Source organism: Corvus hawaiiensis, chromosome 1 (assembly GCF_020740725.1).
Source record: "Corvus hawaiiensis isolate bCorHaw1 chromosome 1, bCorHaw1.pri.cur, whole genome shotgun sequence".
Classification (NCBI taxonomy): Eukaryota; Metazoa; Chordata; class Aves; order Passeriformes; family Corvidae; genus Corvus; species Corvus hawaiiensis.
This window is the reverse complement of record NC_063213.1, coordinates 27,305,635-27,331,124: the sequence shown is the minus strand read 5'-3', so window position 1 is coordinate 27,331,124 and position 25,490 is coordinate 27,305,635. Positions and strand designations below refer to the sequence as shown.

General features: G+C 40.3%; 1 protein-coding gene across 5 annotated transcripts in view; it reads right to left on the bottom strand.

Annotated features, from left to right (window-relative positions):
- HECW1 (HECT, C2 and WW domain containing E3 ubiquitin protein ligase 1) overlaps positions 1-25,490 on the bottom strand; it is a 264,963-nt gene that overhangs the window by 152,826 nt on the left and 86,647 nt on the right. For all 5 annotated transcript variants that reach the window (XM_048297557.1, XM_048297546.1, XM_048297548.1 and 2 more), the window contains 2 exons: positions 24,929-25,253; positions 10,605-10,712 (listed from right to left, as the gene is read on the bottom strand). In XM_048297557.1, the coding sequence (XP_048153514.1) occupies positions 10,605-10,712; positions 24,929-25,253 (433 nt within the window). The remainder of the gene's footprint in view (positions 1-10,604; positions 10,713-24,928; positions 25,254-25,490) is intronic.

Sequence of the window (25,490 nt, the reverse complement as noted above, 5' to 3'; positions counted from 1 at the left end):
CAGTGTCCACACCTTGCAAGATCTGCAATGGCTTTTGGGAGAAGTTAACTGGGTCAGACCTATCCTGGGAATTACCAACGAGGAACTTGCCCCACTCTTTGACTTATTACAAGGCGACTGTGACACCAAATCTCCGAGAAGTCTAACACCTGAAGCTCAAGCAGCCCTTGAAAAGGTCACAAAAGCTTTCCAGAGGAGACAAGCCCATCATTGTGCTCCGGAAAAACCTTTTTTCCTTGCAGTTTTGGGGGAAAAATTGCAACTTTATGGTCTCATTTTTCAATGGGACCCTTCTGAAAGGGATCCTTTGTTAATAATAGAATGGGTTTTTCTTCCTTACAAGTCTCCAAAGATGATTTCTATAACTCTAGATCAGATCAGATCATAATTAGAGCCAGAACAAGATTGTTAACCATAGCAGGCCAAGAATTTTCAGTAATCTATTGACCCCTGAAAAAAGATTACCTTGATAAGGCATTACAAAATTCAGATGATTTACAAAATGCATTGCTAAACTTTTCAGGTGTTTTTCTATTCATTATCCAGGCCACAAATTGTTGCAAGCAAAATTGAGTTTTAGAGAAAAACCCATGTTAAGTGAAGAACCACTGAGTGCTATAACTCTCTTCAGTGATGAGTCGAGGAAAACACATAAATCAGTGATCATACAGTTAAATCAAATAACTAAAACATAGGAGTCAGACATTCAAATAGTAGAGGGATCTCCTCAGATTGTTGGATTGGCCACTGTAGTTAGAGCTTTTCAACTCTTTCCCGAACCTTTTAATTTAATTACAGATTCTGCTTATGTTGCTAATGTAGTTAAAAGAATAGAAGGATCAGTTCTCAAGGATGTTAACAATGATACCCTATATCATTGGCTTTTAGGTCTTCATACAATTTTGCAACACAGAACTAACCAATATTTTGTTGCTCATATTAGGGCTCATTCCTCGCTTCCCAGATTCCTAACAAAAAAGAACACACAAGCAGATAACCTGACAATGGTTGTTTCAAACACTTTGCCAAACATCTTTAAACAAGCAAAACTGAGTCATACCTTTTTCCACCAAAACGCACAAGCACTTGTGAGGATGTTTCACATTCCTAAAAGTCAAGCTAAAGTCATCATTAGTACTTGCCCTGCCTGTCAGCTTGCGCAACCCCATTTCTACAAAAGCTGTCAAACCACAAAGTTTGCAAAACCTGCAGTTATGGCAAACAGACATCACCAAATACCCCTCATTTGGGAAATTTAAAAACATCCATGTGCCAGTAAACACATTCTCAAAAGCAGTATTTGCCTGGGTCCACACAAGAGAAACTGCAAATCATGCCTGTCAACACTTTTTACAAGCATTTGCTTCACAAGGCATACCCGAAAAAATCAGAACAAACAATAGCCCATATACATATCCCAAAAATTGGCCACATTTTTAATAGATTGAAGTGTTTGCCACACCTTTAGTATTTCCCACTCCCCCACAAATCAAGCAATCATTGAAAAGACACATCACACTTTAAAATGTATTTTAAATCAACAAAAAAAGAGAATGGAGACAATATCACAGATGAGGTTGAGTAAAGCTTTATATGTTTTTAATTTTTTGAACAGCTCTTTTGCAGAACCTGATCTACCAATTTTTAGGCATTTTTCAAGTAACACACAAGCAAAATTGAGAGAAAATCCCCGTTTTAATTAGAAATCCTGAGACAGGACAAATTGAATGTCCTTTTCGACTAATAACATGGGGCAAAGGGTATGCTTGTGTTTCCACAGGTGCAGGACCGCAGTGGGTCCCCACAAGGAACGTCAAACCATATCGTGCACAAGAATGCTCTGACAACTCTATGAGTGAAGAAGCAGGCATGCAGATGTGAGCCGAACAGAGAGACTGCGAGTCATGCCTGACGCCCCTTGCTCACCCGTGGAATTTTCAAACCTTGATTTCATGTCAATGACGAATGGGTGAACTGTTGGTTTCGTAGAGCTCTTTTGGCAAAAGTGTGGTATCCATTGTGTCCAGTAAAAGTGTTTCCCCCCATTGGCTATGCAAAGGTGAAATTTCCCCTTCTACCATTGCCACTCGGTTCCCTGGCAACTTCGGGAAGGAACAAAACCAGAATTTGTGAATTGCAATATATGGGAAAGTCTTTTGCCAAAAGGTAGCTCTTGAAAAGAATGGAGCAAAATCGAATGTTTTATTGGAGCTTGTTAGCTCTGCTTGCTTTTTGCAATGCAGATTTCCCTGTGGTACAACCAAAACCAAATGTTTGGGTTACCTTAGCCAAAGCAGCAGGCTCAGATACCATATTCCTGTCCAATTCAAACCCAGAAATGCCTTTTGCAACCTGTTTAGTCAGTATGCCAGTAAAAAATTGGCCGATACCCATATATCATGATCCCTTGACCTAAAAGCAACTTAACAGCAAACCAGGAGAAGTTGCTAGTGGGAGCAATCCTGTAAGGGATTGGGACCTTTGGACCATAAAACTCCCCAAAGCAACTGCTGAACCCCCGGAATTGGAAATTCTGGGCTCCTTGACGATGGATTTCTGCCTCACCTTTTCAAATAGCAATTGGCAAAAGAAAGATTCTCCCAGATACAATGTCACCTCTAATCACCCTGTCTACAAAAACTCAAGTTTTTGATGTAATTACTCAGGCAGTTGGGGTGGATGCTCCAGAGTTGACCAATATCCACGACAATTACCAAAAGGATATTGGTTCATTTGCGGAGATAGGGCTTGGCAAGGCATTCCATCACACCTTGAAGGTGGTCAATGCAGCATTGGACAACTTAGTGTGCTAGTACTCAATGCTAAAACAGTCATCAGGAAAAAACAGAGGGAAAAGATCTGCTCATCCATATGGTGAGAATTGTAACAGTGAGTTTAGACCCTGAAAAACTGCAGCAAGGGATTCAGCAGGTTTGTTAGTGCCCCAGCTTGCCTCAGCAACGGCACTGAAGCAATTGGATCAAGTAGGATGCTGGCTGAGGAAACAAACCAATGCCACATCCATTGCAATCAGTGATATGCTGACTGACGTCAACAGTGTTAGACATCCTACCCTTCAAAATAGAGCAGCAATCGATTTCCTTTTACTGGCACATGGACATGGTTGTGAAGAATTTGAAGGATTGTGCTGTATGAACTTGTCTGACCACTCTGAATCCATCCACAAAAGTATACAAAAGCTGAAAGATCTAACATCTCAAATTCAAAGAGACAGTGGATCATGGCTAGATGGTTTGTTTGGAGCTCTGCACCTTGGTTGAAAGAGCTTTGTAAAGCAAGTTTATATGTGTTGATGATTGTGGTGGTGATATTGGTAGTTGTGCCTTGTATACCTCAGTGCGTGTGACGAATGATAGACAAAACTGTTAAGGAAGTTTTTGTCATACAAGAGAATGATGTAGGAAAAGGAATCACAGAAAGTTCTCAGAATCTTACACAGACAGTTATGGATGAAGGTTTTGAATTAAGGCCTTGGAACGGACAAGGCCTATTTGAACAATACAAAACAACTAATGCTGGATTTGACCTACGTCCTTGAAACAGACCCGACCTTTCACAGCATAAGAATCGCTGTGGTGTAAAATAGCACTGCTTAGAGCAAGGAGAAGAAGTGCCTTTACGTAGAGGAGCTATGAAACGCAAGGTAGTCGAGAAGCGACAAAGTTAAGAGGGTTTCCTTAACTGAGAGGGGGAACACAAAAGGTGAAAAAGCTTTCAGAAACAAAGCAGAAGAGTTTAGGGATCAGCTTTGGCTGCAAAAACTTGAAGAAGACACAATTATACAGCAAGCAAGGACATTAAAACAATGGTTAGAGTTTTTAGGTTTGGCTGAAATAGGTTTTGAAGTTGCAGAAAATATGCTTTGCAAGATAGGTAAGTTTAAGCTTAATAATGAAATATTGTGCATTGTTATATAAAGGCATAACAAGCAAGTATTGTATACAACAGATGTACATGTGCTGTTGAGGATTGGTTAAAACAGTTGTCTGTAATTTTTAGAAGCATGCTAATTGGCTAAGAAGCTTTTAAGAATGCCCTGTAATCGGGAAGTCTCTGGATGCCTGTGATGGCGTGAGCTTTGTATCATCTCTGTCTCAACTCTGTATGTGAGATTGACAATGGAATAAAATAATAAAAAGGCTGCTGGAACGCCTGTCCAGGCTCCCCATCCCGTTTGTCGACGAAAACACCGACACCCAAGAACAGGGTTCTTAAGGAATCTCAACACCTGGTTTCAGACTGTGCTTGTCTTTCCAAAGCTTAGCTTGGCGTAAGTATGAGTATTAATCTACTATCAGGATAAAAGGCTGAGGAAAAGAACAAGGAATTTTAAAACTGTGTGTAAGGTGTAAGACAACCAAACAGCATCAATAAGAGTAATACATGTGCATGGAGATGAAGAGAAAGAACCCTAAAACAATGGTATGTCTTCCTTGGAGGAGAGGCAAGCAATAAACGTACCTTTAGGGCCATATGTCTCTCTTACTGCTTCACATCTGCTTTTTTCCCTGACACCTTTAACCATTCTGCTGCTAAACAGTCTTCACACTGTTGAAGATGTTTCTGTGTTACGCAAGTTTTTACCATCTGTGGACCCATGGAGGTTAAAGTCATGCAGCATGACTGTAGGTCATGATAAAAGTTGTATCAGGATGGACTTCAACAGCCTTACCTGTATTTTTTCTTCTCATGTACTCTTTCATGAAGTGAAGAGTATATGATTTGAGAGACATTGCGGTAATGAAAATGGTAACAAGAAATTATTTTAGTGGGCTGGACTTGTCAACAATCTGTCCATAAAAAGGAAAAATTTGTAAATACTCTAGCTTCAATAAAGCTTTTATTGATATGAATGTGCCTCATTTATTTGGAAATATTCAAGGCTAGAACATACTTCAATTATTTGTACTTTGAAGGCAGCCTTTATATTAGCTTCCTAAAGATATATTTTGTAGAGAGAGACCCAGATGAAAGGGCTGATTGCCAGTTTGGGGACATTTCTGTACATACTCCATAAATGCACACACATACAGCATATATTGACCATAACATAGAATATATATCTTCCATCTGAACATGCACCAGGTTCTTCCAGATCTCAGACTTTAGTTGCACCTTTTTTTACCTTTATTTCCTTTCTAGCCAATAGGAATAAATGACTATTATTTTTGTTTTCTGCAAGGGCCTGTCATCCATCTTTGTTATTAAAAATTGAGCCACAACAACAGCAACAAATTTAACTAAACAACAGCTACGTAAGTTTTCACATACAAATGCCACACAGATAACTGGTAACCCTTAGAAGTGGTTCTTAGTTGTCAGGTAATAATCTTTAGAGAGGCCTGTGGATTAGGAGGGGTCCCAGCTATTTGGCTATCTCAGGTGCAATTCTGAATAGTGTCAAAACTTTACTCATCATTGTAAGGATGTGCTAGTTTGACACAATGTTTACAGGATGCTGCTGCTCCGCACCTCAGGGAAATGGTCTCGTGGATACTGTTTCTCTCTATTGCTGGGTAAGCCAAAAAGCGTGCCAGAGATTGCAGTGCAGCAGAGCTACTTTCTTTCCTGGAAAACCCATTATAGGCTGGTTCTTTCACTGCAGGGCCCTCCAAGCCTTAACACAAAGTACACATCCCTAGTGGCATAGAGCCTCTCTTCACTCCTCCTTCCTCCCCTCAAACTCTGACCAGTTCATGGCCACAGTGGGCGGTTACTGTTTATTGCTGACTGTCAGAAAAAACCCAAATTGCCAGACTTCTGCAGAAATGCAAAACTGGCTGTAGTACAACACTGCCTCTGCAGCTGTTAGGGCTTTTTGTCTGCTGAGTATTAGTAGGAGATGAGTTCTGTTCTCCTGTCATTTGGTAGCAATTCCCTCTCTGGCTCAAACCAATTAGGTATCTATCTGGCAACATTATGTTGCAAGTTTGTGACATGCAAAGTGGAAAGGCGTATCCTTCTCTGGGAAAGGTACTAGTCCTTTTCAAGGTGAAAAAGTAGATCGCTAAAACAAATGCAAACTTTAACCATCTGTGGTATCTGAAAATGCTGCACAGATACGTGTTAAATTATCTGTGTTTTGAAAACTGACAGGGCTCTGTAGATGGTCTTAAATCAGACTATCAGCAAATTCAAAAGCAACACATATTTTGCCCAAATACTCCCAAAGCATAGAAGCATGCTCCAAAAAGAGTGAACTATTTTGCTTTGTCACTGAACTCACAAAAAGCATTTTCTTAACTGGTAAGATTTTAAATACACCTGAAAAAAAACCCTTAAAGACTGACTGGGCAATCCACTGAGAATACCATGAAAGTATAGCTTCAACAACAGAGCAGCATCTGAAAGTGCAGAATTTCAGTTTTATAAAAGAAGTGCAATTAAGGCAGAAAATGGTTGACATTTCTTTCTACATCTTCCTTTGTGCTCTCTGCTCCTGATGCACTTTTACAAATCTCTCACAATATATTACTAGTTTCTTCTGCCCATGTGCATGATTTCTCTCTAGTGTGATCCTGTAGGTTGGTGGGTTTGGCCAGTAATTATCATTACAACCGTGTTTGATAATATTTCATTGTGATAATCTGCTGCCATGAAGAAAATAACTTTCGGGTGCTTTTCCCTCCACTCATTCCTATTCCAGGTCCCTGCCCATTGCATGCAAGTTACTATTTACAGTGATATGATGGCAGCAATCTGTTAAGTACCTAAAGAGTGGGTTTAAGTATAATGACTACAGGTTACATAGTTAGAGCATCATATTTCATTTGCTTGTTAATTTTCCAAAAATGTAGGAAAGAAAGGATAAATAACCGTGGAATGTTATGGATTTGAACAAAAATGCTCCCAAACATTATAGATGCCTCCACAGTCAAAATACAGAAATGAGTAATAACCTTCTATTTACTTGACCTAATTTCTAATGCTTTTTTTTTCATATTAATGGCAATTTCACTGTTGCAAATCAGCTAGTCTTTAATACCTCCTATTTTTCAAGTTGCCCCACAAAGCTCTTTAATAAAAAAAGGCTCAAAGATGTGTTTGTAAGCTGGTTATGTCAGATGGCTGGCTGGTCAGACCATAAGGGTAATTTCCTTAAATGTGGTACTAAAACAACCTGTGGGGAGTCCTACAGTCTAACTGTTGACAACAGAAAAAATCTGGCTTCTGAGGTTGACCAGGATAATTCCCATGGTCCCCCTACAATGAGCCTCATACAATAGCACCACCAAAAATATTTAACCTTTAATATTTCAAGGCCAGGATACAAACCAATCTGCATGGGGTGCCTGGAATTCTTGAGAAATTTAAATTGTCTGTGTAAGGCTGATTCTTTATCTGGCCGTCCATTGATCTCCCCTTTATTATAGCTCCAGGACAAACATTGCAATTTATACCATAATATTTTCTGAAGCAATGTGCAGGTGATAGTCAATATTGACTCGTGGTAAAAAGATACCAAAGTACAAATAGTTACAGGAAAAGCAAAAGCAGAAATTAAGAGCTGCCTTCTAAATGAGCTACTCTGTTTTACTGAGAATTATTGCTATAATCAGGACGACTCCAATCAATAGTAAGTTAAGGGAATTATAACGATGTATGGGAAAAAAATTCGGATACTTTAAAAATAAATTACCACACCTTAACTACGTTTCTGAGCTGAGTTTTATTTTGATGATCAGTATCTCTCCGATCCTTGCAAATGTTATGCTATGTAACATAAAAGGGAGATACAATCTCCGTCCAAAAAATGAAAGTCTGAAGGAAGATGGTTTACACCATCCTTTTTGGAAAGAAAATACACGAGGTGTTCAGACACTGCAGTTTTTAACATAACATTTAATCAACTGCAAAGCTGTGTACTTTCACATGTAAGTCTCAGCAATGGGCAGGAATCCTCAAATATGCCTTTAGATACATAAAACCAACATACATCAACATTCTTCACTGCTTTGGCTTCCCACTTGAGTAGTCATGTGGCTCAAGTGCACTTGCTGTTATTTACTACTGCCTACTTCATTTTCTCCTATTTTAATTCTGGACAGGGCAATGATTTGTCCTTCCTGAGCGCACTGATACATAATCTCAGGGCTGATGTTCACAACCTAATGGTAGCAGCATAACAAATTACCAAGAGGCAACAACTCATCAAGCATGGGCTGCCCAACTATGGTGTAGTACAACTTAGTTCCAAGCATCAATGAAGGATGGTTATGCTAATTGGCATTTTCTTACAGTAGGGCAAGTGAAGAATGTACATGCAATCAATTAACAACAGCTACTGTGTCTCAGCTAATGGGGGCATACCTATTAAGCTGACATAAGTCATTGTGCAGTGGAGCCTTTAATGAAAAGTGGCCCACCTAAAGGGGCTTTCTCCTAAGCGTTTCTCATGTTGCCTCTTTGTTTTGTATTGTGGATTAGGCAAGGAAGCCACCAGCAGTCTCATCACACTTCTGCCCTTCCTCAATAATCCAAGGTACTAAAAAAAAAGGTCTCTTCAAAAACCCAGTCTGGGATTTTGTATCTCCTTCCCACAGTTCTTTAACAGCTAAAAGAAAGTATGATTAGTCTCTTGAATTTGTAACCATGGCTCAAAGCCTCTGCAAATTAGAGCCTGCTTTAAAGGTTAGATCATGTAATGAATTTCTGCCCCAAAACCAGGATAACTGGAAAAATCCCAATGTTCTTATATGTTAAATAGTTTCACATCCATGTATTTTTCAAAACACAGGATACAAACATCCTGTATGTCCTGTAGGCATTTCAGCAGCTCCCTAAATTCTTTAGAACATTCTCAGTTTGACACTAGGAATTACAGACCATCAGCAATACTTCATACTGCAAAGAGAGAACCTGCTTCTAGGACTGAGCATCAGATATGTAAGATCAAAGTCATAGATTGGACAAGTATAACTCATGTCCTTTACAAATCCTTTAAAATATAGGTTATATCAAAGATTTCTTTGACTGCTCTCAAATTTAGACAGTCTTAGACAGATAAACCTGTCAAGTAATTTATAAATGCTTTTACCGAACTTCTGAGTTTTTTCCAGGAGGCTAAGGCAGATCACTGGAAGTATGCAGTTCAATTGTATAACTCAAATTGCTTCATGCTACTCTTCTTCATGCTTAACTCCTTAAGTATAGATGTGGCTCTTTCACCATAGATGTTTTGCTACAGATTTCAGTCCAGTATTTTGAGTACCCAATTTCTATCCAAAGATGATCATGGATTGCATTCACACTAATGCCGTGGTGCCGTTGCCAGCTAGCATGCTGCCCCAGGCACTGGGCAATCTTCTGCCTGCTCCGAACGGGGAAGATGGGGGCTGATCACAGTGCAGGAGGGCAGGCGAAGCACCTGCTCACGTTTGCCTTGCCCATCGATGGCACAGGTGCGCGGAGGAGGCAGGAAAGAAGCGGAGCGACTTCTTCATGGGGGAGAGGGTTTATTGGAGAGAAAAATCCACGGAAAAAACCCAAGAAACATGGCTTGCAGGGGTCTTGAACTCCCACAATTTGGGTGTGGAAAACACACAGTAACCAAAGGAACATCAGCCAGGGGGTGTTACCGAGGCAGGGAGAAGGAATTACAGCAAATGGGAGAAGGGGTAGGCAGGGAGGAGTAACAAGGGTCAATTAGCTACCGAGGAACATAGAAGAAAACCAAATATGAGAAATAAGGGGAGGGGAGGGCTGCAGTCAATGGTAAGGCATGGATGTACATATTTTTCACAGCCTTTTGAATGCTCAAGGCTTTTGGGCTGTGGAAGCATCAAACCAATGGACTTTTTGGTCCACTTGATTCGTCTGATCATAGCTCAACGCAACACATTAACACATGGTAAATCTTTGAAAAGAGGAAGGATTTGAATGGTCAGGGAGATGGGACAGTCGACAGTCAGGGCTGGAAATATTAACTTGCTGTATAAGGAACCTACTACTTTGCAGAAGCAAATTCAGTGTTTCTGTATTTTCATTGCTAAGAGGGTGGAAAAGAGTTATACTGCATTGCATCAAATGCCCTGGGTAATATATTAATGTAATGAGGAACAATTAATTTGAAATTAGTGTACCTTGCTGCAACTACATATATTTATACTTTTATTCATGTAGATGATAATCAGAACTCAACCCTTTCTCCTTCTGAGTTCACCTGAATCTGTTAGAAGCTGGATGCACCATGAAGTTTTCCAATTAAAAGCCAATGTGATTCTTCCTGGAATGATATTATGCCCCTGACTTCCTGTTTTCCTTAAAACCATATTAAAGTTAATGCATCTCATTACTAATGATATAGTCCAAACAACAGCAAATTGAGTAAAACACATATTCATAACTGTATTTAAAAAAAAGTAATTAAGTCAATGCCCACAAAATTTGTTTGCAGAAACTGTGGGTTACTATTCCACCAAGCATTTCAGTTTCTATCAAAACATTCAAAGATTTTGGTAACATTTTTTGCCCTTCCTAAGGGACATATTGGGCATAGGAACATCATAAAAACAACACTAACAGCTGAATTACCATTCTGCAATGACTGAATTAAATCATAGCAGAATTGGGAAAATACTTACGCTCCACAAAGTAAGAGCTGGCATCAATCTTCCAGATAATTTGACCACGGTGAGAGCCATTGACGCCACGGTTCTTGTAGTCCAAAAAGTTTTCCGACAAGACCTCGTCTATAAAGAAAGAAGATTAGTTTCAGTAAGTGCCTGTTATGACAATATGCACAGCAGAGAGTCAGGCTAAAAATACAACTTTGGCTTGACAGAACATACTAGAGCTACTAGAGAGTTTGGCATGATATGTTGAGAAATCAGATTTATCATTCATTTATATTATTCAAAAGTTCAGCCGAAGCAGCTGAAGCAGCAACCCAGGATGGGCTGGGCCATGGCCTCATTGCTCCAGCTTCAGTAGGATGAAATGGATTTCGCATCTGTGCCCTGACAAAGCAAAAGGCCACAATCCCTACCTGCAGAGACCAGCCAGCAACCTCCTGGGCTTTTCCTTTAACAGAGATTTGTACAAATGTGCTTTAACCAACTCAGCCTTGCTATGCAAATAGTCCTGGATGGGTCCTGAGGCTCAGTTTTGAAGACGATTATGTTAATTATTAGTTGCACTAAAAAGTGAGAATCTCACTCAATCTGACATTAAAATACATCAATTGTAAACACTGAAGAATTGGCTTTGTTTCAAGAAGAAAACGAAGATAATGCCACACAACAAGGGACACTATGCCTGAGGACATATTGATGGTGTGACCAACTGCAGAACAGATGAGGCAGCCCAACAGACAAAACTGAGAAACCGAAAGACTATCACAATAGTTTAACAAATGAGACTAAGTTGAAGGAAACTACACTTCCACTGAAAGAAGAAAGCAGCAAACAGATATCAATATTGTCCCATTGGCTTTATATAGTCATGCTCTCAAAGGAGGAAGGTGAGCGAGTACTGACACTGAACTCTTTGGTGATACTCTCTTGAGGGATTTACAACAGAAATCCTTCTAATGAGGTCACTAACAATTGCAATGGATAATTATAAATAGCAATGCTATCTACAACAAATTTTCCCTTTGCTGACTTGCTAATTGTCAGGAATTATTTCACCAGCTGTGTTTCATTCTCTGTTTTGAAGTACATCTCTGCTGTAATCTTTCAATAGCAAAGTCCTCTGGTAGGATTTCTGTTCTCACTTTGTACTTTATAGTTGGTTGTGTCTTCTTTTAAATTCCAAATTATATATATCTAAAAAAAGCAGGTAAGTATACAACTGTTACTCTCAGAGTTCTGGTTTACCTATGAATACCTTGAGTAAAGGACCATCTTGGATACAGATTATCAAGAATCATGCACATCATTCTGTGGAAGTAGGAACATTATATACTTGCGAGAAGACTTAAACTTGTCCTTTTTGCTTTGGTAGGCAAAACACTTTATACTTAAAGGTGAGCATATACTAAAATGTTGCACTGAGCTGGAGCCTGGGAACCCCGCCTGGCTCTTATCCTGAAGGGGCACAGAAACCTCAGCTCTGGCATGCTGCTCACTGGCTTCTTCACTTCTGATGTTTATTTATCATATTTAGTTTCTGTAAGCTGCTGGAGATGCTCCAACACCTGCCATGTTATTATGATGCATGGGCAATTACTGCTCCTCAAGATACACTGTTTATAAAATAGCAGGCTTGCTTAAGGACGCTTAGCTGAGCTGGACTGGATGGCCTTGCTTAAGAAACTGCAGGCATTTTAGGCCAGAGTTTAGTGGCACAGGAGATCCCAGAATCAGCTTTAAAATACTGTGTTCATAGGCAGTATCTGTGGGGACCAGCTGGCACTTCCACTGTAGCTGCTTCCTGCAGCTGGCACAAAGGCAGCATGAACTCTGCCACCCACAGCCCCTCTAATTTGACAGAGATGTTGACATATGCCCATACCCAAACTAAAGCACATCCCTATTGCAAGCTGCGCCAGTGGGGATGACTCCAGAAAACTCTTTCCTCCTTTTTGTTGAAAAAGTGTAGGAAGCCTGGAAAACCAGGCTGAGAAAAAGGACCACTATCCATCTGCACGTCCAAGGTAGAAGACCACGGGAAGGGAAGGATAAACAAGCCAGTCTATGGTTACAGCTGACAGGTGAGACCACAGGAAATCGGTAACAAGCTGCTCCCACTGAGTAACACCTGCACACTGCCTCCTACCATGGAGGCAAGAGACAGGGATGTGTGGGAAGCATCCAGAGAAAAGCAGGTCCCCAGGGAAGGGATACATACATGGAACTAGTCATGTGCACACAGTTTATGGACAGCGGCCACTGATGAAATACAGGCTCAGGCAGCAGAAAGGGTAATTTAATATGAGCTTATGGAGCTCTGCAATATGCAGGGCACCCAAATAGGAGCAGCGCAATCTTTAAGTATAAAAACAATTTGTATATAAAGCGTATTTACAAATGTCATGATTTAGAAATCCAATATGTAAATTGTTCTCACAGTCAGTTTTAACCCTGTCTGTCTCTTTTGAAAGAAGTACTTCCCTAATTCCAAAGAAATAAAAATTATTTTTAGACTAGTAGAAATTTATGTTCATTGGGATTTTTAAGCCAGACAAATTTTATCTCTAGAAGAGCACATTCAGGTCCAAAAGGGAAATTTTGCTCTTTCAATTTTTTAAGGTATGTATTTTTGGAAGGTGAAAGATAAGAAAGAAATATCCTCTGGCAAGTTAAAAATAGCAGTAATTGAAACTTGTCAGGAGTCTGGAATGTATGAATATTCCTGGTCGATCTGTTTTAATTGGCAAGGAATACTATTCCAGGCATACTATTCCCTCAACATGCACATTATGTATGTAGCACACTGACAAAGAAAATGGTGCATGTGAAATACAACACTGTTTAGTGCACTAGATGCATATGTATGTACATATATTTACCAACATTCATGCCATAGGTAAGCGAATAGATGGTATGGTATGCTAAGGAGAAAGAGTATGTGCAAAGGAAAACAAATTTTATTTCCTGTATCTCTTGAGAATCCCTGTAACAAAGGAACTGACCTTTAAAACATATTGCATCTTAATTCCCAAAAGTAAATGGTGAAATACTTTGTTTCACCTCCATACAAATGAAGAGCAGAGTTAATGTTGCTCCCTTTCATATTTCAGGCAGCAACTAATGCCTTTTGACATATTTCCAATGAAGCATTGTAATGCATCTCCCTCCCTCTATTTTTGAAATGCGATTAACCTTTAAACTAGCTATTTGCTTCCTCTGCATAGCTTGGGTTTGGCCCTGCTTGGCCAAAAAGCAAACACTTTGCAATTGCTCTTAGGTCGGCAGCTTCATTTCCCTGGGCAATAGACAGCTAACTAATTAAGGAAAGTGTAAAATGGGTGAGTATTTGGGATGTGCTGCACTTTGAACATCATTAGTGGCTCCTGGAGCTAGAGCTGGGGATGGTGAGGGTGTCTAAGACAGGGAGCCAGCAGACATTGCTCTCTGCCCCCGCTGCCTTTGGGCATGCAGAAGTGTCAGCTGCCTCTTGCTGGAGAGGAGAGGTGGCTGCAGACCCACAAGGCTTCACTGGGACAGCAGCAGCAGCTCCCACAGTCATCCCACGGGCCCTAGAAGAAACAGGGAAGGTGATGCACGACCAGGAGCCAGGCAGCCCAGATCCAAATAGCAGTCAGAGGGACCAAGGCATGCTAGAAGCAAATGACAGCAAGTGCTTTGGGAACCAGCAGCAATTCTGATGGACTGCTTCTCCTCACCAAACCAGATACCGCCAAGCACAGCCTTTTACTGCTAAAAATATTCTGTGTTGTCACTTCCATGTGAGCATCCCAATATACTTCACAAGCACTAGAGAGAGATAAAGAACCATGGCCACCAAAGAAAGTTATCTTTCAGATGAAAGACAGTATGCAATTGGCAAAAAGCATGCTGTTTTTCAGAGGAATTAGGGAAAATGTTGATAAAGGCCACTCCTCAAAAAGATTTGTGAACAATCTAATAGGGACTTCAAGTGCTGTCAGCAGCCTACGCTAAACAGACAGGACCTCGGTATTTGAAAGTTTGCCTGAAATTCCCACAGAAAAGCAAACAGATAGTCAATACATCTTCCTCAGAAGGATTGATGGATTTTAAATTACAAATAGCTGAGTGACCCTTTTGGTCTGTTTGGTTTTACTTAGGAGGGAGAAATGAAAAACTAACTCCCTTTCTCAAACAGTATTTTGCTGATATATATGACCTGCCTATCTTTCCACATTCTCAAAGACTAACAACTACAAAATTTAGACTAACGCATCTACTTTCAAAGAAACAAATAATTAACATGAGACAGAAATACAATGTCAGACAGGTTCCTGAACTTGGTACAGTATTCCAGTCTCTTATCCATCACTGATTTAACACTACATACTACAACACTCGCTTCCTATAAAAATAATGCAATTATGGCACAAAAATAAGAGTTACACTTCATGTCTTGATCCCTTCTGAAAAGGAAATGCCGTACTTCTGAAATTACAGAAGGACTTCTAGTCTTCAGCTAAATAAATCTGCGTTAGTTTGAAATTTAAAAGTGTTTTTGGTCAATATGTATGTCTGTATTATGACATATGACGATAGCTAGCAAAATGCTTTTAAAAACAATTTTCTGTATGAAGAGGCTGCGCTCTGGTTGGTCTGTTTTGCAACTAGCATGGAAAGCTGCAGGAAAGAGATTTCATAAATCACAGAATCAGTTAGGTTGGAAAACACATCTGAGGTCACTGAGTCCAACCTACGACCGAACACCACCTTGCCAACCAGACCATGGCACTGAGTGCCACGCCCAGTCTTTCCTTAAACACCTCCAGGGACAGCGACTCCACCAGCTCCCTGGGCATTCCAGTATCTAATCACCCTTTCTGTGAGGAAATTCCTCCTAATGTCCAACCTAAACCTGCCCTGGAGTAGCTTGGGACTATGTTCTCCCATCCTATCATCACTGGTTGCCTGGGAGAAGAGGGTGGCCCCCATCTGGCTATAACCTCCTTCCAGATAGTTAGAGTGATAAAGTCCTCCCTAAGCCTCCTCCATGCTAAACATCCCCAGCTCCCTCAGCCACCCTTCACAGGACATGTGTTCCAGACCCTTCATAAAGCACCAATAAAATAAAATAATCTTGCAGAATAGTAATAGAAGGGGTAAGCCATAAATAAGCTTCATATTTCTGATGTTTATTCTCTTGCCACCCAATCTATCACTTGAAGAAGAAAACAAAATGATGACACAGCCTCTGCAATTCACAAGTGGAGCTTGTAGTGTCTTGTATCAGGCCATGAAAGTGTTTCCCTTTTGCAATCCTTTAGCTTTGCAAAACCCAGCCCTTGGAAGCTGTGCTTCCAAAGAGCTGTACAATACAAGCAGTCATCATTCTGCAGAAGAGAAGCTATTAATGAGAAATATATGCTGAAGATGCAGATCCCAATTTCTTATGTACAAAGATACCACATTTTAAAAATCACAAATAATAGTTAGGAACATTTCCATTGACTTCAGCTGCTACATATTAAGCTCTAGTGTGGATTGAAACTTCACTGTTAATTCATTTGCCAATTTCTGCTGCAGGCAATTAACATACTGCAATTTACAGCTAGCATCCCTCCTTCTATAACTTCTTAGGGAGAAGAGCTCTGGAAAACAAGGGCCTAATGCTTCCCTGGTGCTGCAAGCTCAATTCTTGATCTAAGAGTTTTGCATATGCTTTTTTTGAGTACATCAATGGCTCCATTTTAATCCCACAAAAATTAGCCCCTTGCCCAGCTAAAGAAAAAAAACTGGGAGGGAGAAATGTGAACAATGAGTGGAGAAGAGCAGCGTGAGGAAGACATGGCAAGAGAAAGACGAAAGGAAAGTAGGGAGATAAACTGTAATAAAATGGGAAGTGAGTTGGCAAAGTTAGAATAATTCTTGGTCACCGAGGGCAGAAGATGGTGGCCATGAGTAAAACTGCTTCTGGCACATAGAAAGGCAGGCATGGTGAATTTCAAACGTGAAGCAGAAAGAATTACACATTAAACCCAAATGACATATCAGCCATTCCCAAAATCAAGGGGTCTCAACTTTCAGCAAAACACTTTTATCTTTGAACACGTAGCTTACTTTCAGAGCCATTTATCACCCTTTACCACTCCACCAGTCTCCAAATTACTGCTGGGAGATAGCATTCTCATCTTTTATGACACCAACAACAATTAAAAACACAAATGACTGGCCGTTACAGAGACCCTATTAAATCTTGGCAATGATAAGCGTGGGTGTTCAGAAGGCTCTGGATGAACTGTGGATCCAGTTCTTCCTCACTTGCACTTGAGCTGACCACACTGAGAGTTTGAGCCCTGTCACTCAAGGGACTTCCCTCTCCTTCCCTGCAACAGTGGAACCTCTGGCTAAAAGCAGAGTTGATGGCCATGGACTCTGTTCTTCTATGGTGTCCTTGAGGTGTTTGGGAGCTGTGCTCCAGAACAACCCACCACTCGTCTATTTCTCTCCTGTAACCACAAATCTTCTGCTGAAAAGGTAGAAAGAATGAAGAAAGCAAGGAGTGGAGGATAAGCATTAAAAACTTGTGGGGACTAAAACCCCAACAGCAGATGTTAGGTTGCAGTGGGATGGGCATCTATCCAGTAATACTGGTGTCATTTGGCTCTGCATACCCTTAGATGTGTGATGGCACCACACAGCTGTCAGTGTTACTTCAGCTATGCCCGTCCCAACTACAGGCTTCTCCTTTAAAGCACCTGCACTTCCAGATTTATTCTTAACCCTGCAGCAGGGGCACCACATTTGGGTCTCAGTACAGCAACAGCTCTACTTCAGCTATGCATTGCACAAACATATTCACAAGTAATGACATCCAGTTTGCACACAGAACTGAAGATGGGAGGGAGGAATCCAAACAAGGATATTGAAAAAGTGAAGATATCCAATGTGTGGTAAGGTACAAAATATTAAAAACAAAATTGTTTTTAATATGACAACAGTTCCAAAGTTCTCACAATGGAAGCCTCCCCATTTACTACAGTGCAATTTGGAAAATGAAGATTAGGACAAAGCAGCGCACCCATGAAATTTGCAAGAAAATTTTAAAATAAGAGATGCTGCAGGCCCAAGGCAATATGAAGACAAGATATAAAGGGACATTGGAAGATCTGAAATGTGAACAAGGATGACATTTTTCCAGGTTAACAATGTTCATTAAATATGGGGGAAATAATTTGCAGTATTTGAAAAATGGATTTACAGAAATGTTAAAAGACATAACAGCAGACAGTAAATTAGACAGGAGCTTGTAATCTGATAAAGCAGTAAAAAAAAAAAATCCAAATGCAACTCAGATATGTACACTGAAGCACCACCGTGCAAAGAATCTCTTGAGAATCTGGATTGATTTTATCTGAAAAATGGTATTCAGTTATAAACTTATTACAAAGTGAAAGATTTCCAGTGAAGGAAAAAAATGTCTTTAGGGCTGGAGAGATCAATGGATGAGCAAGATTACAAAAGCTAAATGCATACACAGTCATTACAGTAGTTGTAGAAGGCAGCATGGGAATATTCCTGTGTTATGAGCAGTGCAATGTAAGTGTTATAAACACTAAGGAATGGGAAGGATTTAGTTCTAAACCAGAAAACTAAGAGAAGAAAAACATATGCTGAACCTTCAAAATCCACATGGCTGGCTTGACAACCTCTCCAAAACAAATCTTTCTGCTTTAAGCCTTCTCCTGCCAAGAATTTTGTATTTGTTCTGTCCACTGTTTACACCATGATTGATTTTATCCAGTCAATGGTCTGAGCTTGCTGCATGGAATACGCTTCTTTTGAAGGATTGAGGCCAAAACCTGGGATTTGGTGCACCAATATCCCCCACTAACTGATTTCTTCAGAAATATTTTAGTAGGTGATCATTACTGACTTCACTGTAAGTCTGGGCTATTCAGCAATATCGGCAGTTTTATCCACAGGCATAAGGACCCTAGAAATCACTGAGAAGGCATGAGGATGCAGTACTCCCTGTCTGCATTATTTCCGTCTCCTGATATTCAGCATGAATAGTTGCAGTGGAAAACTGTTCTACCCATTCACCTAGAAAGATGTTCATAAGAGCTGTTATTTTATGGAGAAGTAATACACGAAAATGGGAATCCTTTGGCACACAGTAAACACCTCTACCACATATTAAATATCTTTGAGGAAAAGAACTGGCAGTCTGCAGGCTTCTTTACTATGAGTTCCCTAAAAGACCATAAAGCACACCACTACTACACTAACCACTCTGCAGAAGGTTTTTGGTGCATTGCTACTACCAACATTAACACAAATGACAGGTGAACCTTGGAAGCACTGAAAGGGAAGGTATGTTAGAAGCCATACATGTTGGGAATATTCAGAGACCCTTGCATTTAAACGTTGACTGCATCTACTTGTAAAGGGGTGAATCAGATGCAAAAGCTAACTGTGTTCATGTCACACTTGCTGGGTCTGTAAAACAGCATATCCAGGTTTTGTCTGGCTGAAGTGGCTCACCGGATACAGAACTGGGAAAGGCAAAAGTGACTCAGCCTGATAAATCACTCTCACTGGAACAAAAAGCAGCCAGGTGAAGGCGAGCCAGGTTGGAACAAAGAACTGATATCGCTGCAGTAATATATCTGCCAAAGGCCTGTGATACCTGCTCCTCTGACACTTTTTGTTCCTGATATAAATAGCGCTGTGCCTCGTGAAAGCTGCCTGGCCACCTCTGTTGATGTTTCACAGAGGGAGCAGAATTGCAGATGTCCAACAAAGCTTAACTTGCTGAGTTGATCACAGCCAGCCATGGTTGCCATCCCCAGCTTGGTGACAGACCTAACTACAAGATGACCTACTGAGGAGGAGCCCTAAGACCACAGTGAGATTCTCTTCCAAAGGCCATAAAAGGATTGGAAAAGTGGGTAACCCCAGGACACAACATCAACAAAATTCACTCTAAGCAGGCACATTGTGAAGAGTTTTGTTTTACAGATGGCTGTAGCTGAAGCAGAGAGGTGGAGCAACCATCCAAAAACGGAGAGAGAGCCTAAGTCGGGGATTAGACCTATAACAAAGACACCCACAACCCCACCCTTATACGAACATTGCTGTTTCTAACATTTTACATTTCTGCTGGCAACATTAACATGCTTTCTGCTTGTATGCATTCAATGTTTGGTAAAATAACTGCACAAACAAGTTCTGGTCCAAGTCTGACGGCAGGAAAAATGTACATTTTTCCACTTGTCTCAGTGGGTAGAATAGCAACACAGGCCATTTAAGCCTGAGAGTATTTAAAAATCAACCCAAAGAGTATTTAAACAAATGTTTAAATGTCTATTAAGCAATAGTTATTAGATTGGTCAGGTTGTGGGGAATTGCCTTTTTGGGGCAGAAATAACACCACAAGATGAAACAGAGGAGGAAAAAAGTTTTTAAGTTAAACTTTAGTCACTAATCAGGTGAAGACATTTCTACTTATATAAATTTGAGAAGAACTACTCTGGAAAAAGCCAGATATGGGCAAGATATTGGATTTGTGTACGAAGATATTTTTAATAAATAGCCTTTAGTAATATTTTGCTTTCATGTAAGGAAATGTTGAAAGAAAGAAAGCCTACTTCATATGGGTAAGAAAAGTATAATGTTAGCCCTGATAAACCCCTAACATCAGTGTGCACAGACACTGGAGCAAATGATTTTTTTGAAAGTCTGCTTTAAACATTTCTCATTAGTTCCTTTACATCAGATACCGAGGTGATGACAGAAGTGAAATCTAGTAGCAGCTAAAATGCCACTGCAGTAATTATAAGATAGCTCTTTATCTACAGGCAGCTGCCAGCAGTCCATATTAATTTATCTAAAGGGGCTTCATACTGTAGCAAATAGCAACAGCAAATGAGATAAGAGAGAAAGAGAAAGCCTTGAGATAAGTAACTGCAAATATTCCAGCTGCCTCACACTAGCCATTAAATTAGAGTCCTTACTTAAAAAAATATACCCTTTCTTCATTATTCATAACTTTATTTTAGTTTAATTTTTGTCCCCAATGGGCCTTTTCTTTATAAATAGCTTTTCTGCATAGAAAACTTAAATTACAGAGACTTTTAAATAGCAACAGAGCTTTGTTATGTTCAAATTTCTTAGAGAACTCTTTTTGAGTGTTTACACATATTTTTGATTGTGGGTCTCTTTCTGAAAAACTGCTGAATGTTCATAATACTGTAATTCTCTTGAGGGAAGACAAACACACATTTCAGATGAGTTGTTATAGAATGTAGAGGTTTCTCTGCATTGCTCAGAGCTGATAGATAGTATATAAGAGGGGAAGTTAGAGCATCTCTAGAGTTCCAGCTTAGCAGGAATGAAACATAATTCCTATTCCTGAAGGCACAGTATGTGTTAAGAAATGCTTGTTTTCCCAATTTACATTTTTTTTTGTCATCTTTCCACGGCTAATCTTAAAATGTGCTGAAGGAATAATATCTATATTTTAAGAGAGTCAACATTTACTATTCTCCCTTCAACTAGGGAGTTTTTCTATGGCCCTTCATGAAAATCATGTACGTGTGCATGGATGTTTTCAGGAAGCTTCAGGATGGATACTATTTTTTGCCATGAGAGACCTGACCACCATTTTCTACATTGTTTTATGAGAGACTGACTGGCTGCTTAGTCCATTTCCTGAGACCATGAGCAAATCCTAGTAACTTCTAATAACCAGTACTAAATCCAGCTCTTACCTGCATCTGCAAAGACTGTTTTGTTTCCCAGCTGGCCATCCTAAGGAATGCATAAATGGATTGAAGGGGAGAAGAACAGGTATCTTGTGATAAAAGGAGCTGTGGCTCTTCACAAGAGCAGCCAGCAGACAGAACTTCCACACAGGGTGGACTCCCTCTTTCAGGCTACTTTAACTTTTGAATAGCATCCCAAAATGTCCCACAGTATGAAAACATATAGGACACATGATTTCTGCTCTTTCTTTTTTTTGGAAGCCCTTTATATCATCTCTATTTCCCCAGACTTAGAATACCATTACTCTGAAGTCTGCAGTTTATTGGGTATCATCAAAATTTTAGTGATGGCAGGAGTGGTGAAAACAGAGTAAGTTTTATGCATTTCAAAACCAACACTCATACAAAATTATTTGGAGATATGTCCTAGAATACTACAATGGCAACAATTAAACTCCTACAATGTGAGAACTGCCTTCTGTTCTGCTTCTGCATAGCCCCTTCCTGGGATACTCCCACAAGACAAATAACAAATACCAACTCCAATGCTCCCAACACCAAGGCTTAAAGAAAATCCACAACACACTGCCTGATATCCGAAGGATGAAAACAATTTCCCAGTTCTCATGACTCTCCACAATACTACATTAAAACCTTTCAGCTCCAATTTCACCAACCCAATCACAGAAAGGATTGGGCTGTATCCACAAGCTGGATTGAGACACACTAGAATGACCAGCAGCATCGCAACAGTTAACAGAGTTGCCATACAAGTGATAATAATAGGCTTCAACACTAATCCTCTCCCGAGCAGAGTGGGAAAAGCTCATAGTTTCTTTGGTTCTCTTGTTCCAGTCTGGCTGCTAATTCAAAACATAGTTATAGATCAGTTTACATTGTGAAGGTCATATCCACAAGGCCAGGAACATTCCCTCTCTAAACAGGAATGCAGACTCACCAAATCTGTGCAAATGCAGACACAAATCTAAACCATTAGGGATGTCTGGATCTCCCGCCCCTACGAACTGGTCACAAACAGAAGGCATCAGTGTTTTATTTCAGATCAGAAGGGTGCTTTGTACTGACCCTTCCAACTGTCCCTACTTTGTCACCATCAGACTGTGCTGTCATACAGCCACACAAACTCGATTCTGTCCTGATGAAACTAAACTGAAAGATGCACTACAGCAACTCAAGGGCATTCAGTTTGTCAGACTGAACTGTTCTAACTCAAGCCCTCAAAACACCTTCATCAGATGTTTGCTTCTACAGGCCCATTCCTACTGGTTCGCCCTACTTTGTAAATGTGGACACAGCCACAATGCCAGTTACCTTCATAGATTCTGAGTGTTTTCCGTGTCAAACAAACACTAAAACCCAAGTGATCTTCACAGTCTTCCATGTTCTTTAAAGGGAACCAAACCAAAGCTCATCTTACATGAGATTTGGGGGGGGGGGGGGGGGGGGCATGAGGGGGAAGAGGGGAAGGGAAGAGAAAAAAGCTAATGAGGGATGCTGTTGTCTGCTGTTTCCTCAGTTATTTATAGTGGGAACCTGAGAGAGTGGAGACAAAACACCTTCAAAGACATCAAGGATCAGCTACTGGTTTCTTGGGGACTGGACACACTATTTTTCATTTGGCAGCGGCGTTCCTTGGAACAAGCCATTGACTGTTGTCATAAACAACTGGTATTCAGCCAGCAGGATCAAGGATACACTTCAAAATTTGCCCCTACAGTTTACTGGGGTGTCTGGGGCAATGTATCCTGTTTGATATGGTAAATTAAGCAGGAGTACCAGGGTGTATTTTTATTTTGTCCAGTTAAATTTCTATGTATTCATGTTAACTATCAAAAAAAATTAAGAGTGTGTCTTCACAGCCCTGGATGCAATGCCCAAGCTGTAAAACCTGGCTGAACGAGCTCAGTCAGTGTGAAACAGCCCTATGCACTTTCTGTTGACTTCAGACCTCCAGAAGGAATGCTTTGCCTCTATCCACTGAGGCAACAATTCACGAGTTGCCTGCACTACTGCAGAGCAGGCATACAGTATTTCTTAGTGCCCAGTACTGGGGGCTGCTGTGTCTTGTCATCTATTCCAGCAAAACATTCCACTTCAAACTTAACTGTAAACATAAGTAATTTTCTGTTAAGGCCGAAGAACCAGACTGATTTCGAGGCATCTGTTTTAAATCCAGTCTGTTTCTTTCCTAAAGGATTTACATTTCAGAAACCTACTTGTATTTTCAAAGCAGGACATTTTATGAGGTTACTCATGGGAACAAGTACTGCAACCCGGCTTATTGTAACCTCCACTTCTTTCCCTCCATGTCCTAAATAGCCACCCTTGTGTATCCCTTTGTACAATCTCTCCAATACCCTGCACTTATTTTCCAATGCGTAACACCTTGCCACCATATTTCTTCTACATGCTCAGACCTATTATCTAGTACTTTCTCACATATCCCCTATGTCACCAACATCTGTGTTCCCAATATCTTCAGTATGTGAAGCCAAGCCATTTGGTTTTATCCACTAAAGCACTTAAGTAACACTGTGGCTGCCTACAATGTCCCCTATGCCTGCTCCGAAAGCTCATCTCACAACATCATATGCTTTATCTGGTTTCAGTTGTTTGTCTGGGCAAGATGAAACAGTGCTATTAGAACTAAAATATCTGCTTAGTGCTAGGCACACCTTCCAAATAGACAAGGAAAGTGATTTACCAACATTTCCCTTTCTGGGGGCACCAGTTCTTTACGAAGTTGCAGGTTTTCAAGAAACATGTAAGAACTTCACATTTTTAAGACCCCTAATAGACAGAGAAATGCATCTGAAACTGATCCACCATGTTCAAAATTTACCAGAAAGCAACGAGTTAACATAAAGTCCAGTCTCAGCAGCAGGACTATTTCCATAGGAACCAAACCAGGTTAAGAAAAGCTAATTTTATACTGAAGTGAAACAATCAGGTAAAAGCCGATTGAAACCATTCCTTATTACTCTTATGTGGGGCTGGATTTACTAGATGGAGTTGCCAAAAATATGCTAATGTACATGGCTCAATATAACTTCCAATACACAATAAAAGGGAAAAAAAGCAAAACTTTCTGGGACAAGTTCAGACTGTCTCAGTCTATAATTATTGTTCATATCAAAATATCCTGTGGCTATAGAGAAAAAAGCATTCTTACAAGGTTTTTAAATGATTCATATTCTTGACTTGTAAAACCTCTCATCTGTCACAGATTACTCAAGGACTCTCAAGAGGAAAACCTGAAAATATTATACTGTCTTGATACAGGAGGTATTTTCCCAACATCCAAATGGCTTTAAAATGAATTTATCTTGAAATGTCAAGAAACCATCAACAGAAAGCCTTGTATCTTTGCTGAAGAAAAAGTGAGTGCAAGGACTGCAACCAGTAATTCAGGAGCAGAAAAAATTCTTGTCATATATAAACCCACTTTAAGACTACACTTAAGGGAGCTGTATCAGCTCACTGCTATCCATAGCCCGTATTACCCTAATGCCTACAACTAAGAAAAGCGGCAAGAAACCCAAAGGGGAAGGGGTAACAGGAACTTACCTATGAGATACATGCCAATCCAGTCCCCTGCATCCACTTCCTCTTTTATATCCCAGTATATCACTAGGTCCTGTGAATGCCCGATGGAGTAGTAGGAGCTGCTGACCATCAGGGTGGACCGGCTGTCTGAAGTGACAAGGTCTGTGTCACTGGTAGACCTAGGAATGGTGACCGTCTCATGGGAATTGTTCCTGATGTCCACGTTATGGAACTGGTCAGGGTTATAGCTGTATCTGAGAGGCTCTTTGCACCGGCGCCGATTTTGTGAGTTCCTAGATGGAGATGCCATGGCTGCCAGGCCTAGGAACCTGTTTTGGTACAGATTCTGTGGAAAAAAAAAAAGAAAGGATAGTATTTACAGTGTTATTAATTTTTCAGCGATATCAGAGTTCAGGAGAAGTAGTAAGTTATAGCAAGAAAGTAGCAGATCTTTTTCCATTTGTCATTGCAAAAATGCGACACGAAAAGAGGCAGCAGGAACAGTGCTAACTCAACTCTTACTCTGTAACTCTTACTGTGAAAACAAGTGTAAGAGCAAGCCTTGCACCACCAAGCTCAGCCA